Raw genomic sequence first — 15,176 nt, 5'->3', positions numbered from 1 at the left:
CTGGCATATTGAAATTGCTGAATGAATGTTGTTGCTATTAATCTTTACACATTTAGGAAGTAGATATAGCTCTCAGTCCAGTTATCACAGAATAAAACTAGAAGCTACAAATCCATAATGACAAATTTCAAATTCTTACAATAAACTTCAAATAACTATAATAACTATAATTTGCTTAATTTAGTGACAGCCATTCGACATCAAGGCAGATATTCACAGTACAAAACTGACAAGATATTAAATGAGTAAACTGACAGTGGATGTTTTCTGACTTAACTTTAGAAAATAAATGCTAAAGGTATCTGAACCTGGGTTTCCTTTTACATAGCCTCATGGAATCACTCATCTGTTCCTTAAAAACCCCGTGTATTTTCCCACCTCCATGGCCTTTGTCTTCACTAGTTCCTTCTACTAATCTATCTGGGTTTTCTCTCAGGCTTACTTCTAGACCTACTTACAACAGCACTTCTTTATTAGTTTAGCTGATTTCTCATTTGATCCTGCCTCTGCCCCAGCAAGGCAATACATTTCTAAGAGTGCTTACAATACAGTGCTTACACAGGTAAACACCTAGGATACAGGGTCACATGCATGGCAGGGCTCATACTTCCTGGCTCTTTGTGTTCCCACAGTGAAGCACACACTACCATTGAACTGAACTACAAAAACTTTGCCTTTAGAAAAAGATTACTCACAGTGTTACTTTAATCTCCACTTCCCTTAATACCCTTGAAACAGAATCAATAATACACAATTTCTGTGAAGTACATCACCTTTTTATTACACTTTGAGGGAAAACAACACCCAAACAGACATTAAATTAAACTTTTCCAATAAAGTAGAAAGAGACTCAAGATTGCAACACCAAGTCCTACTAAATCTCCAAGCTGCTGGTTTGCCCTATGGATTTTGGACTTGCCAGCCCCCACAATTGCATGAGCCAATTCCTTAAAATAAATCTTTCTCTTTCTCCAAGAAGATGTAAGTGGCTCTTTTGTTTAAAACTTTGTTCATGAGTGCTGTTCCTCTCTTAAAGAAATAATTCTACTCTGTGATACTTTAATTAGTTGCTATTGACATTAATTATGTTACTGAATCATGAAGAGATGCCTAATCGTTCGGTTCAGCCTGGGAGTCAGGAACTAAAGTTCTAGTTTTCAAAGGGCATGGCAATTTATCTTCCTATAAAAATAGACACAAAAATGCCAACAGGTAGGTGGTTTCCTATAGGGGTGATGAAAATATTCTAAATTTAGATTATGGCAATGGTTACATAATTCTGTGATATACTAAACCATTAAACAGTAGAGACTAAATGGGCAGATTTTATGGTATGTGAATTACATCTTAAAGATGTTTTAGAAAAGGACACATCAGAGATTTGAATGCCTCGGGTTTTAATTACCTAAGGAGAAACTAAGAAAAAAATATTAATTTTAACATTTCATTATTACTCTGTACTTACCCCAAATGTCAATTTGCATAACCCCTATTGAGGTATTAAATAATAGAAGTAAATGTTAACTTTATGCAAATCTTACAAATATCCAGACTTATAAGCAAAAGCAGGTGACGATCATATACTTTACAAAGGGATTAGTCATGGGATGCCTTTAAATAAGGCTCATGTAACATAAACATACTGAAAACTAATGACAACTCGCTAATCACTTTTTAGAAACCCATTCAACATTCAGAGCAAGAATTATGAACACATTAAAAAGATTTCTCCCATCAGGAATGTAAGGACTGTTTACCTTGTGACAAGGAACCAAGCAATTTTACTGAAGTCTGGAGAAGGCCTCATATATGTCTTAATATGTGGCATGGCATTGCTGCGGCCAGAAGTCTCAGCTGACCATTTGCTAGTGACAGAAAAGACACAAGTCACTAATTACAAAATTAAACAAACTGATCTTAATCCTAATATTAGGAAACTGCATGAAAAGAAAAAGCCTATTATCTAAAAATCAACAGTGGCTACATGACTCTGTGACCTGTGATATTTTATGCAACTGCGTTCAAATAATGCATGCCCATTTTAGAATTACAAACTTCCCACTTCTCACAAGAACTGTAACCTTTCAGCATATAGCCTTTCCATTTTTGCCATGAACATGCATACACGCATACATATTATTTCTGTTTTTTTTTTTTTTAATTTTTAGAGACGGAGTCTCGCTCTGTTGCCCAGGCTGGAGTGCAGTGGCGCAATCTCGGCTCACTGCAAGCTCCGCCTCCCAGGTTCATGCCATTTTCCTGCCTCAGCCTCCCGAGTAGCTGGGACTACAGGTGCCCGCCACCATGCCCAGCTTATTTTTTGTATTTTTAATGGAGACGGGGTTTCACCATGTTGGCCAGTATGGTCTCGATCTCCTGACCTCGTGATCTGCCCGCCTCGGCCTCCCAAAGTGCTGGGATTACAGGTGTGAGCTACTGCACCTGGCCCTTCTGTTGTGCTTTTAACAGCATGTGTGCATATGTCTACTGCCTGAACTGTGAGCTCCTTAAAGGGAAGAATTATGCTCCCATGGAGTGTTATGATAGAGGCTCAGCAAAAGCTTGTTGAATGAAACAAAATACAAAAAAGACAAAATACAAACAGTATATGAAAAAAATGAATGCTGAAAAGCAAGGGCAGAAACACTTTAGTCAAATGCTGACATTCACAAATCTGAGTTTGGTTTCTAAGTTTCCAATACTGTAGACTATGGTTCTGTGGGAACCTATATAATGAAGCAACAATCCTTACTTATAGGAGGATGGTCCCTGCAGATTAACAGATCGTCTGTGAAAACAATCAGGCTTAGGTAGGTACCATCACTGTCTTCATTCACGTGAATTTAATAATATAATACTGAAAGGAGTTCAATATAAAGAAGTGTCCTCTGTAAGGAAAAACCTCTCAAGAAAGCATTAAAGAAAAGCTCCAGGATAACACACTGAATTACAGCTGAAAGCTATAATTCAAAGTAATTCTACTTTCATTTCTGGCTAACCAGCACAGCAAACACCTGTTGAGACAAGCACGAAACAGACTGGCCTTGCATATGCAGGCTGTGCAACTGCTGTGGCTGGAGAAGGATGAAGCACATTCCCTTCACTTGCCCACTCAGCATTTACTGAACTCTGACAACATGCCAGATACCATCCTGTATCCTCAGGAAACAGCAGCATAGAATCTGCCCTCACCAAGCTTGCAGCTGCACATATGATGGTACAGACAGAATAATGATACTTTATATTTTGGAAAAATGAACTAAAATACTGCTTATGTAAATTCTAAACTACCCAGCATGATCTTTTATTTATCTTTCTTGGCATGCCAATATTTAAATAGAAACCTTACAGCAATAAATTTTCCTCTTTGGTATTAAGAACCTATTCCAAAAAAAATTCAAAACCTTGTTTTAAATTATTTCTATCACTAACATATGTAGATGAAAGAATATAGCTATATTACATAAAGTTCCTTTTTAAAAAAAACAAACCAGTGACATAAATAACATTCTAATTCCTAAAGAAGCAATAGCAGCAGTCTAAACCAATTACTTACTGAAAATAGGAATGCAGCCAATTCTGTTTTTCAGCTGTCTGGATGCTATAGGGAAGAGAGCCCCCAGCTTTTAAAAGAAAAATAAAACAATAAAAATTATGAAATATAATTTGAGGATCCCTCATTAAGAGGAAAATCTATAATAAAAGCAAGAAGGTAACAGGAAAAAAACTACTTCTATTACTTCATCTTATAGAACAGTTATTTGAAAAAATATGTCTATACTTGCATTAGATATGTTCTCTTAATGAGGTTTCCTTCCTTCAGTATTAACTTTATACAGATCTTATAAACATCCAGACTTATAAGCAAAAGTAAGTGATGATCATATACTTTATGAAGTATAGTCATGGGATGCCTTTAAATAAGGCTCATATAACACAAACATACTGAAAACTAATGACAACTTGCTAATCACTTTTTAGAAACCCATTCAACATTCAGAGCAGGAATTATGAACACATTAAAAAGATTTCTCCCATCAGGAATGTAAGGACTATTTACAATTCTTCTCCTGTTACAATTCTTCTCCTGTGTCGAGAATAAAAGTAAATTACCTCATTGAGGATGAGAACTCACCAAGTGGAACACAGCTTTTTCCTGCAAAAGCTTCAACTGCAAATAACTAAAACCATTCAGTTTCAAAGCCAGTTATAAAACAGCTTTGTTAAAAATACCACGTTTTTCCCCATTAAAAGTACACTTTGAAAAGAAAAAATTATAATTGAATTACTTGGTGATGGTAATTTAACATCTATCTATAACTGTATAGATCTGAAGTGTTAGAATCCTGGCCCATCCTACTCTCCTTATGCAAATAAGACACAGCTGGACAGCCTCTGTTTTTGCCCAAGACCGTGACACTTGGGGAGGAAATCTAGGACGAGATGTCAGTGCTCCTTCTACTTCACCTTTACACACTATTTCCAAACAGACTTTGTACTGGCTGAACAGATTCTGACAAACAGAAAAGAATGGCTAAAAAACAAAACATTCAGTAAACAGTTCAGTTTGAAAAAAGGAATTCTAAAAGCCTTATTCTTGCAAAGAGAATACGAAAGTTCCAAGTGGAAATACAATTAGAAGTCAATGCTTGCTCATTTTTGAAACGAAGAAAACTCCACAGTGGATTCATCAGTGACTTTCCAAACACATGCTGGAACTTCTCCACACTGATCTATACCCAAAGAGATCTATATCCAAACATCTCTGACATATCAAATAGGGCATGTCCTGTCTTCAACTTCAAATAACTAAAAACATTCAGTTTCAAAGCCAGTTATAAAACAGCTCTGTTAAAAATACCATGTTGTTCCCCATTAAACATACACTTTGAATGAATCGAGCCTATTAGAGGCGCAAAAAGAGGACTGAAGAAAAACCACCACTGTATCCCTGGGTCTCAGTGAAGTAATTTTGGTTTTTCCATTAAAAAGCAAAAAAATGGGCAAATACACTCCAAACTCTAGTGAGATTTTTCTGGCAGATTTTTCTTATTGAGCCTGATAAGCAATAAATGGACTAATTCAGCACATTCTGCTCTAGCCATCAGCAAATGCCAATGCCAATTAGACTTTGCTTTTTCCAGAGACAGCCACTATTTGGGTTTTCGGTTAACACCTCCTGATTACACTAAGTAGGGGGCTGCTGAATTCCAAATAAAGGTTTAGTGCCTGGTATGAGTATAGGGGAAATGGACAAGGTTGATGGATGCCTACAAAAAATCTTAGGCATTTGCAGATGAAGCCCTTGACACAATAGACACATCAACAGTGTTACACCAAAGGCAAAAATTTAAAAATTCCAGACCTTAAATATATCTGTATCAGGCATTTAAAAGGACCACATGGTACCTCAAACACAGGAAGGGAGGATGTGGAAAGAGATGAGAGGAAGTTATGCTGGATAAGCTCTGAAAAGGCACTGAAGAGTAAGGGGAAGTTGATTTTATTTGGCTGTCTTGTCTGGACAACTAACCTGCTGGTTACCTTACCAGTAAAAATGAAAACCATTGTGCAGAGGGTTTCTGTGAGGATTAATAACACACCCAAACTGAGGGGTATCATCTGCAGAACGCAGAGCTTGATATTGCCTATTTTCATGATCCTTATACAGTTAAGTGAAAACCATCTCCAAATTTCTAACCAATACTGGTAAAATTTTACCAGGACATTCATGAAATATACATAAAACACAGCTGACACAGTCTCCCCAAGAATTACCAGGATATCCTTCTAAACTGGTCCGCACATTTTCCACAGAAGGATAGATCTAAAAATAAGAGAAAAACAATAAAACTCAGAATGTACCATGTTGAAGACAAAGAATGATAATCAGCTTTTTAAAAAATGAAAATCTGTTAAAAATACTTTTAAATTAGAAAATATACTTTAAATTTTTAAAAGCTCTCATCTTACAAAAAATGAATTAGTAATTAAACAACAAGAGCCATATTTGATGTAAAATTATACTTCAATTTGAATATTTTTTCCTTTGAAATTCAAGTTAACATTGAATGGAAAATTAACTATTAATTCACAGGTCTCTAAATAATTAAAATGCCCCTAATTCTGCTGGCTATGCTACATCAAATATTTTCTTCCTTGGTGGAGCAACCTGAAAGAAAGGATAGAAAAATCACAGGCCAGTCTGTGTTTGCAATGGAGCTCCTGAACAAATCAGCAAGCTATTAGCACTGGATATTAAGGCAACTTGATTACAAATGACGATGCTAATGTACCCCGCTCCCTCCCACGCCAAAAAAAAAAAAAAAAAAAAAAAAATCACAGAATAAAACATCTCTCCATTGCAAAGAGGACCAATTTTCAATTCTTCTCCTGTGTAGAGAATAAAAGTAAATGACCTCAATGAGAATGAGAACTCACCAAGTAAAGAGGAACACAGCTTCTTCCTGGAGTCTTGCTTTCCTTCCCCAGTGTCAGCATGCTCTCTTTAAACTCAGAACATAACCACTTTGATTCATCAGCTCCCAAGGAGCCAATGCTTGAAAACTGACCCACAACAGGCCAGGACTCTGCGTTAGGTATGGATGAGGCATGGTCTTTCAGAAGCTGGGAAAGAATATAAATGAATGTTAACGTGACTCAAATAATCTTAACAGAAAGGCTGTAATACCTGAAAACAGTTTTCTGCTCTTGGAATGCCTAATTAACGAGAAAAGCTGAAAATACTAATGATCAATTTCATGCCCACACATACACATTTTTTCTTCTTTGGGAAATATTTTTTAAATACTAAAAACATATTTTTAATGGAGTAGATGGACAGAAGTTCTGCTTTCCAAAATTCTTTGATTTGTGCTAAAAGCAAAAACAGATTTACAAAGTTTAAAAAGGCCCATTTCAGTAGAAATTTCAGATACACCACCAACTTGTCATATGAAATTAGATTTTTTACTTGAAATCACAATTGTTTAATGCACCTTTGATACTATGAAATATGTATTTGGTCTTCATCCCTGTTTCCTGGCATGCAACTACTAAAATCCTTGGGATTTCCAATGTGATGTCTTTCTGTATGTTAATGAGACTGATGGCAGGCAGACCCTAGATAACTTCAGGATGGGGGCTGGTCACGATCAAGACCAAGGCATGATTAGAAGACTGGGACTTTTGGCACAACCCCCCCCCCCCGTCCCCCCCCCCCCCTGCCGCCTCCAGGGATAGGAGGGGCTAAAGGTTGAGCTGATCACCAATGGCCAGTGATGTAATCAACCATGCCTATGTAATGAAGCCTCCATTAAAAACCCAAAAGGACAGGGTTTAGGGAGCTTTCTGACAGCTGAACTCCTGCAGGCTGCTGGACAGTGGTGGTGCACCCAGAGAGGGCATGAAAGCTCTGTGCCCCTTCCCTATACCTTGCTCTATGCATCTCTTCATCTGTATCCTTTATAATAAGCCAGTAAACATTATGTGTTTCCCCGAGTTCAGTGAGCTGCTCTAGCAAATTAATCAAACTCAAAGAGAGGGTCACGGGAACCTCAACTTGAAGCTGGTCAGTCAGAAGTTCTGGAGGCCCAGACTTGCAACTGGTGTCCAAGGGAGAGGGACAGTCTTGTGGGATGGAATCCTTAATCTATGGGATCGGAGGCTACCCCCTTATTTCTTTAAAAAAAAAAAAAAGTATTTTTTCAATTATTTTTCCCTACTTTTCTTTTTTCTCTGCTCCCCCCAACTCCTTCTCCACTTCCTACTTAGCCCTTTAGAAATGCAATTACAACCTTTTACTTTTCCTTTAGCAGCCACTCCCTACAGGGCAAGTTCATCTAACTTTGTGCTTAGAAGCTCCAGAGCAGAACTTTTTCCCACCAGGAGACTGCCTTGAGGGACAGCAGTAAATTTACAACCCAAAGTATGCCCACTAAAAAACTCTCCCACCTGGAGAGTTTCGGCCATCTTTACAACCTAGTTCTGCCCAGGAAGAGACCAAATGGACTACCTGGTAGAGAAGGCAGAAAGTAAGGAACTATCCACCTGCTTGTTTCCTCCTCTGCGTGCCATTCATGCTATGCCCCCTTTTAAAAGTGTCCACTTTCTGCGCCAAGAGCAAAGCAGTACCCTTAAGACAGGAAGCCTGTACTTATTCCTCTAAGTCAGCTTTGGAATAAAAAGTCACTTTCTTTATACTATCACTTTCTTTAAAGTGACTTTCTTTATACATCTCCAGGAAGACAGCATAAGAATTGAAGTGAACTAGAGGACACCCAGCTGCTGTCCCCTGCTTAGTGTATGAGGAAAACCCCACACATATTTGGTCACAGTTTTCTGTGTTGACTGTTGTAGTGTGACAGCAGAGTAAACAAAGTGAGTTTTTTGCTACCGACATTTAAACCATACCTAGAAGGATTACATGTTTTGACTCCTATCATTTGAAAGAGGTTTAACATTCATAGTTTAACACTTGAGCTCCAGGCAGCTGTGATGGTCTAAACATAAAAGAGAACATTTACATACACATACCAGCTAAAACACTGCAGAAGACTGATCTGCATTTCCTGCTTTGATAATTATGCAAAGCTGCAGAAACAATTCAGAAAATATTTGGAAACCTTATCCACTTAAATATGTGCTGAATGCCTACCTAGAGGGCTGGAGAGAGCAGAAAAATAAACTGTAGCTCATATTCTGACTGATGTTTTGTTTAATATGTATTATTTTCCTTAACACAGCTTAGGCATTAATACTTACACATACACTTCCCAAAAAGCCCAAAGTTTCCATGTCCACCTTGGGTACAGCATGGTGTAGGCAACAGAGCTGAACCGACAACTTACAACACCCAGTTTTTATTGCAGTGCTCGGCCCCTGAAGGGCCACCCTATCCTGGACAAGTCTCGGGGCTTAGATTTACACTTCAGTGGAAACAGGCACCTAATCACCAGCCTGCCTTCCTGGAAGAAAGCTGTGGCGCAACATAAGCAACTGTGTGTAAAAAGTGGTTTGAAAACTCTTTAACATATAGTTGAACTTTCAGTATCAGATGGTGATCACACACAATACGTACTATTATCTAGCCTATCTAAACCATTAGACATTAGTCCACAAACAACCGTGTATGTGCACTGAAGACTTACCATGTACTCTGTACTGTTTTACATTCATCATTTCATTTAACCCTCACAATCACCGGAGGGAAGTACTATTATTATGTCCACTTCATAGATGACAAGCGATGTATGTTAAGGAACAAGTCAAGGTCACATGACTTGTAGATAACAAAGCAGGGTTTGACCCAGCTATGGATATCTGCCTCCAAGGTTGGGCACAGGCCAATGTGCTCACCTTCCTTTCTAGGCCAAGACATAAAAGATGTCTTCACAAGATCCTGCCTGCTTTAAGCTGTGATCTCATTTCACAAAAGGAAATTAAAAAGTTTCATTAACCAAGGGAAAATTCTTACATTTTAAATAGTTTACAGAATAAGAGGTTAAGGCCTTAAAGAAAGCCATTTTAGAGAATTTATTTATTTTTTTTTGAGATGGAGTCTCACTCTGTTACCCAGGCTGGAGTGCAATAGCCGGTCTCAGCTCACTGCAATCTCCGCCTCCGGGGTTCAAGTGATTCTCTTGCCTCAGCCTCCCGAGTAGCTGGGATTACAGGTGCTCACCACCATGCCCGGCTAATTTTTGTATTTTTAGTGGAGACGAGGTTTCACCACGTTGGCCAGGCTGGTCTCAAACTCCTGACCTCGTGATCTGCCCATCTCAGCCTCCCAAAATGCTGGGATTACAGGCATGAGCCACCACGCCCGGCCAGGGAATTTATTAAGGTCAGTAAACTACCTAAAAAGAGATGAAAAAAACTTTAATCCTCAACTTACTTTATTTTATGACCTTTCTTTGGGCATTTTCATATCAGCAGCAAGTATTATTTTTGTAATTAGTTTTCTTAAGGGCACTGGTTTTATAATCAAAATATAGCTCAGTTGTAGTCTTTACTCAACATTTTCTGTTTGTTGAATTTATATCTTAAAACTTGATATGCTGAATAATCAAAAGCTATAATATGTGTGTGAATAGGAAACCTCTATCTTTATTACAAATAAAAACGAGTATATTTATGCCATTAACAGCCTATAGCTATGAGGCAAAACACATTAAAAAGCAGTAATTACTAAGAACTATAATTATCAATTTATCAAGTACCTATTTGCCCAGAATTGTGCAGAAATATTGTGAAGCTGCATCAAAATATAAAATTATTTTAAGAGAGAATATACATTAAATTTTAAAAAAATGTTAAAATAGTAAAAGTTCTGTTACCTTCCTAAGTCTAAAATGTCCCCAGTTATCTTTTTGACTTCCTTGAAAGCGTCCTGGGGTTGAACCAATAAGATAAACACTAAAAGACATAAAACCACAAGTTATAAAACATAGTGATGTGCTTTGGGCACCGAAAAAAAAAAAAAAAAAAAAAAAGACAAAATACACATGAAAACTAATATAATCAATAAATGATCCAAGAGCCAACCCATTTTCTTGAATTGACTCTCAAATTCATTTTTCAAGCAAATCAACTAATGATGGAACACCTACAAGATGTAAAGTACCAGACAAAGAACTCAATAATTGTGAGAGTACCCCAGTGAGAGGCTAAGGTAAACATGAAGATTCACTGGCTGTCACTTTCATGCCTGAGAACCACGAGATACAGATGTGATAGAATCTGTTCATCCCCTCATCATGTTCTGAAGCTTGGCTAGATTTCACCCCACCTCTTTCCAGGTCCCTGCATTCCAGACCTCATGAGGCTCGCAAGGTATGAACCCCAAATTGATAAGCTGGCACATACTTCGTTTCAGAGAGATCGTGCTCGTGGATGGTATCTATCCACTCCTTGAGAGAAGGGGCATTATAAGCCATCAAGTAACTGATGAGATCAGCTTTAAAATGTGTTGTTGACTCTCCAGATTTGTGGGTTCCATCAACAATTCGTGGGTATAAGGGGCTCAACCATATTCTGGAATTAAAAAAAGAACCTTTAACAGTCAGGCAAACAACTGATGACAATGATCTCTGTATCGATTATGCCTTCATTCTAAGAAAGAGGTGAATTCTCGGTGTCTCCACATGGTAAGTAATTTTAGGAAACATGAAACATAAATGTGAGCACACCACTCCAATGGTTTCCCATCACATTGAGAATTATTCCTGGATGCCTTGCCATGAATTGAAGATTCAGTAAGACCTGGGCTCTGCTCACTTCTTCCAACCCACATCCTTCCATGCTCCCTCTCACTCGCCAAACCTTCCTTATTCCTCCTATTACCTCTGCACCTATATATTGCTTTCTAAGACTTGATGGTAAGAGTTAAGAATTCTACTCTTAACAGTTAGAGCAAATTCATGCTACCAGTGGTAATCCCAGCAAGAATTTGCCCTTGTCTGCACCAATGCAGCTCTTCAGCCAAATGTGAAATAAGAATTGTGTTATCTATACCAAAAGTGTATGTGAAAAATCTATTTTCAATCAACAAACCCATTTTCATAATGTAGGTGCTATAGCAGCATATTTTTACATCTTATACTTTCTGGTGCCTGGATTAAGTATCACATTCAGTGACATTACAATAACCTCAAACTTTCAAACACTTAATTCACTGAAGAGGCATAATAGACATCTTTCATTTCATTAATTCTTTTTCCCCAGAGGAAAACAGTGCTCTTTGCCAAAACTTCTACATTTTATCCGTAAATAGAAAACGACCATATCTAATCCCAATCCTTCTATAAACTGCTTCACAGTAGATTACTAAAATGGCTTCAAACCTTTTGTGCTTCAGTTTCTTCAAATGCAAAAAAGTGGGGTTAACAGGGCTGCCTCACTGGGCTGTTGCAAAGCAATGACTTACAGGAGCAGTCAAAAGTATCAGGTGTTACATTTTTCCCCTTCTGTGGCTACTCCCCTTTTCCCCACCCTGGGTTCTATCTATTAAGCTGAAAGAGAAACTGCCCAATTTCTCTTTCACCTGGCAGCCCCTGAAGGAGACTGGCAAGATGCAGGCCAACAGGGCAGAAGTCATCCAGAACTGCAAGGACTCTTGGCAGTGCATCTTCTGCAAGTTTCTAGCAAGGGGCACTTCATACCCCTGCTTCCCACCCTGGGGAGGGGAGGCACTTAGCATAGGAGGTAGCATGGTGTGGCAAGGGCTGGACCCCAGGTTCTGGACCCAGATTGGCTAGCTGACTATACCATTTTGGGTAAGCCCTGTGACCTCTCTGGGCCTTTGCCTCCCTGTGTAAAACGACCAGGTTGGGCTGGATAGACGTGGAGGACCTCCCCCTTGCAATAGCACCTCAAAGTTTCCAGGCTGAGTGAGGCTCCTCCCGGATCAGATTCACTCACAGGTGAGTTCAGGATGAGAAAGAAGACAAATGACTTTCTAAACTAAGATGCTGAGATATGAGGCATTTTTAACACGTCACAAAATAAGATGAGAAAATTATTATAATGAGCCAAATAATTTTATTTTTTTTACTGTGAGCTTTGAATGCAACTCTTGTTCTAATTTTATTTTATTTTTTTTTATTTTTTTTTTTTGAGACGGAGTCTGGCTCTGTCGCCCAGGCTGGAGTGCGGTGGCCGGATCTCAGCTCACTGCAAGCTCCGCCTCCCGGGTTCACGCCATTCTCCTGCCTCAGCCTCCCAAGTAGCTGGGACTACAGGCGCCCGCCTCGTCGCCCGGCTAGTTTTTTGTATTCTTTAGTAGAGACGGGGGTTTCACCGTATTAGCCAGGGTGGTCTCGATCTCCTGACCTTGTGATCCGCCCGTCTCGGCCTCCCAAATTGCTGGGATTACAGGCTTGAGCCACCGCGCCCGGCCTCTTGTTCTAATTTTAAAAGTGAGAAATCAACAGGTGAACCATCAGGCAGCTGAAGCGGATTAGCAGAACCACGGACCAATTATGAAGTGAGATTATACACAAAAACTGCTTTCAAAAGTTTTAAAATTACCCCAAACAACATGAAATGCAAAGTATTAGAGAGTAGAATACAGACCAAGCATGAAATAATAGGATCCCACACGAGGATGGCTGCCAGAGGAAGATTTCACAGTCTTGGTACTTTCTGAGTTTTGAACCATTCCTACCTAGTCAGTAAGTTTTCTAAAATTTTAAATTAAAAAATATTTTTTTAAATAAAAGAAACACCCAAGCCCTTACCCCTGCCTCTTCCCTCCTAGCAACCACCCCAGAGAATTCCAAAAAGGTACTACTGCCTGTAAGCTAAGCTTCCAACTTCAGAACGAGCTGGAGGCCCAGGGTGGGATTCTTGGAACCATGTGAGGCTGAGAGCTAACTTGAGAAATCCCTTTAGTAACATTAATTATTGTTTCACGGGAACAAGCTACATTAATCTCATTTCCTTTTGTTAGGGCTACATGAATCTCCACACCCAATCTGGCAGCTCAGGAGAGCTGGCTTAGAAGCTCTTGGGGTACCAAAGGCGTAGTTAACCATAAATTTAGTAGATCAAGAAAGTGCTACAGCTGAGACTTAGAGACAGAGCAGCTATCCCCTCAACCCTGGACCAGTCAGAGCCACCCTTCATTTTGAAAAGCATATTTTAAGTGGGATACTGAAAAACTGTAACACATTTACAGAAAAACTACCAGGAATTATGGTGGGGCAAGGGAGTGGGGAGGGAACAAGAGATGTGAGGCTCAGAGACAAGACTCCCTTTCAAACTCTGAAGGACTGCCTTAAGGGAAAGAGATTACATTTGTCCTGCGCAGTGCACTCAGGTTGAAGCAAGACCTGTTGAAGGAAGCTGAAAAGTTATTTTAGCTCAAACTAAGACGTAATTTGGGGCTGGGTGCAGTGGTTCACGCCTATAATCTCAGCACTTTGAGAGGCTGAGGCGGGCAGATCGCTTGAGCCCAGAAGTTCGAGACCAGCCTGGGCAACTAGGCAAAACCTTGTCTCTACAAAAAATACAGAAAGTTAGCCAGGTGTGGTGGTGCGTGCCTGCAGTCCCCGTTACCCAGAAGGCTTAGGTGGGAGGATCACCTGGGACCAGGAGGTTGAGGTTGCAGTGAGCCGTGATCGTATCACAGCATTCTAACCTGGGTGACAGAGTGAGACCGTCTCAAACAAACAAACAACGATGTAACCTGGGCTCAGCAGAGCTTAGCTGAACGTAATACACTCCAATTAGGAGTTCTAGCCCAAGCTAGGCAATGATATGGGGCAGGGTGAGGCAGAGGAGGATGACAGAGAAAACGTGAACCCAGATATGATGCTAGACAAACGTCCGAGTTTCTCCCAACGCAGAAGGCTGTTTGTTAACCAGCTCTTCTCTAGGACAGGAAGAGATGCGCAAAATGGCTTCAATGAAAGAAAATTAAAGTTAGTCAAGAATAGCTGAACTTGACTTGAGCAAATCCCTAAAAATCCCTTTTAAAAAGCAAACACCTCTTGAAAAGGGGATCAAAACCTGGATTTAGCATATGTGCACCAAGTACAGAGGGTTAGTAGTTTATAAAGTTCAGAAAAGCTTTCGTATTCAATTCTTCTCTTGGAGATTCAAAACTTCATTAACACACTAAAGGCTCTAAAGACACCAGCTTAAATTTGTTTCAAAGAAAACACACCAACTGGGGGAGTGGGGAAATATTTAGCACACTATTAACATGACCAGGCCCTACCCTAACTTTTCCTTTGATTCCTGTTTGGGAAGCGGCAAGGAAAAATACAGGTGGGTACATGAGCAAGGAGAAATCACAAAAGCTATCTGGTAAATCCCACTGGGAAAACAATGGGTTCAGATCTTTCATTCTCTAACCCCGATTCTGCCTCAGATCCTCTGCATGTGCTGTTCCCTCTACTTATCTGTAGAGTGTATATGATGCCACTTCTCTAAAAACTAGGAAGACACTACTGTGTGTAAATAGTAATGTATGTTTACATGTACCATAGAGGTAGCTGTGGATGATGATGCTCCTGTTAACACTGGCTACTCCAAGAAGGTAGAATAGGGCAGGCAGTAAAAGAATACAGTAACTTTTTCTGCATACAACTCCTTTTCTAGGCCACGTGTGTTATTTTTACAATTAAAAAAATAGAAAAAAGAATAAAGCGAATGTTCTGGCTTTTGACCTT

At 39.3% G+C, this 15,176-nt stretch overlaps 1 protein-coding gene across 3 annotated transcripts in view; it reads right to left on the bottom strand.

The window, feature by feature from the left end:
• Positions 1-15,176, bottom strand: part of TDP1 (tyrosyl-DNA phosphodiesterase 1) — an 89,592-nt gene that overhangs the window by 49,707 nt on the left and 24,709 nt on the right. For all 3 annotated transcript variants that reach the window (XM_010357215.2, XM_010357214.2, XM_030930907.1), the window contains exons 8-13: positions 10,867-11,034; positions 10,338-10,416; positions 6,442-6,627; positions 5,779-5,827; positions 3,557-3,623; positions 1,758-1,865 (exon numbers count right to left, since the gene is read on the bottom strand). In XM_010357215.2, coding sequence (XP_010355517.1) covers positions 1,758-1,865; positions 3,557-3,623; positions 5,779-5,827; positions 6,442-6,627; positions 10,338-10,416; positions 10,867-11,034 — 657 coding nt within the window. The remainder of the gene's footprint in view (positions 1-1,757; positions 1,866-3,556; positions 3,624-5,778; positions 5,828-6,441; positions 6,628-10,337; positions 10,417-10,866; positions 11,035-15,176) is intronic.

Source organism: Rhinopithecus roxellana, chromosome 5 (genome assembly GCF_007565055.1).
Source record: "Rhinopithecus roxellana isolate Shanxi Qingling chromosome 5, ASM756505v1, whole genome shotgun sequence".
Taxonomy (NCBI): domain Eukaryota; kingdom Metazoa; phylum Chordata; class Mammalia; order Primates; family Cercopithecidae; genus Rhinopithecus; species Rhinopithecus roxellana.
Note: the sequence above shows the minus strand (reverse complement) of the source record. Positions and strands in the feature narration are given on the sequence as shown.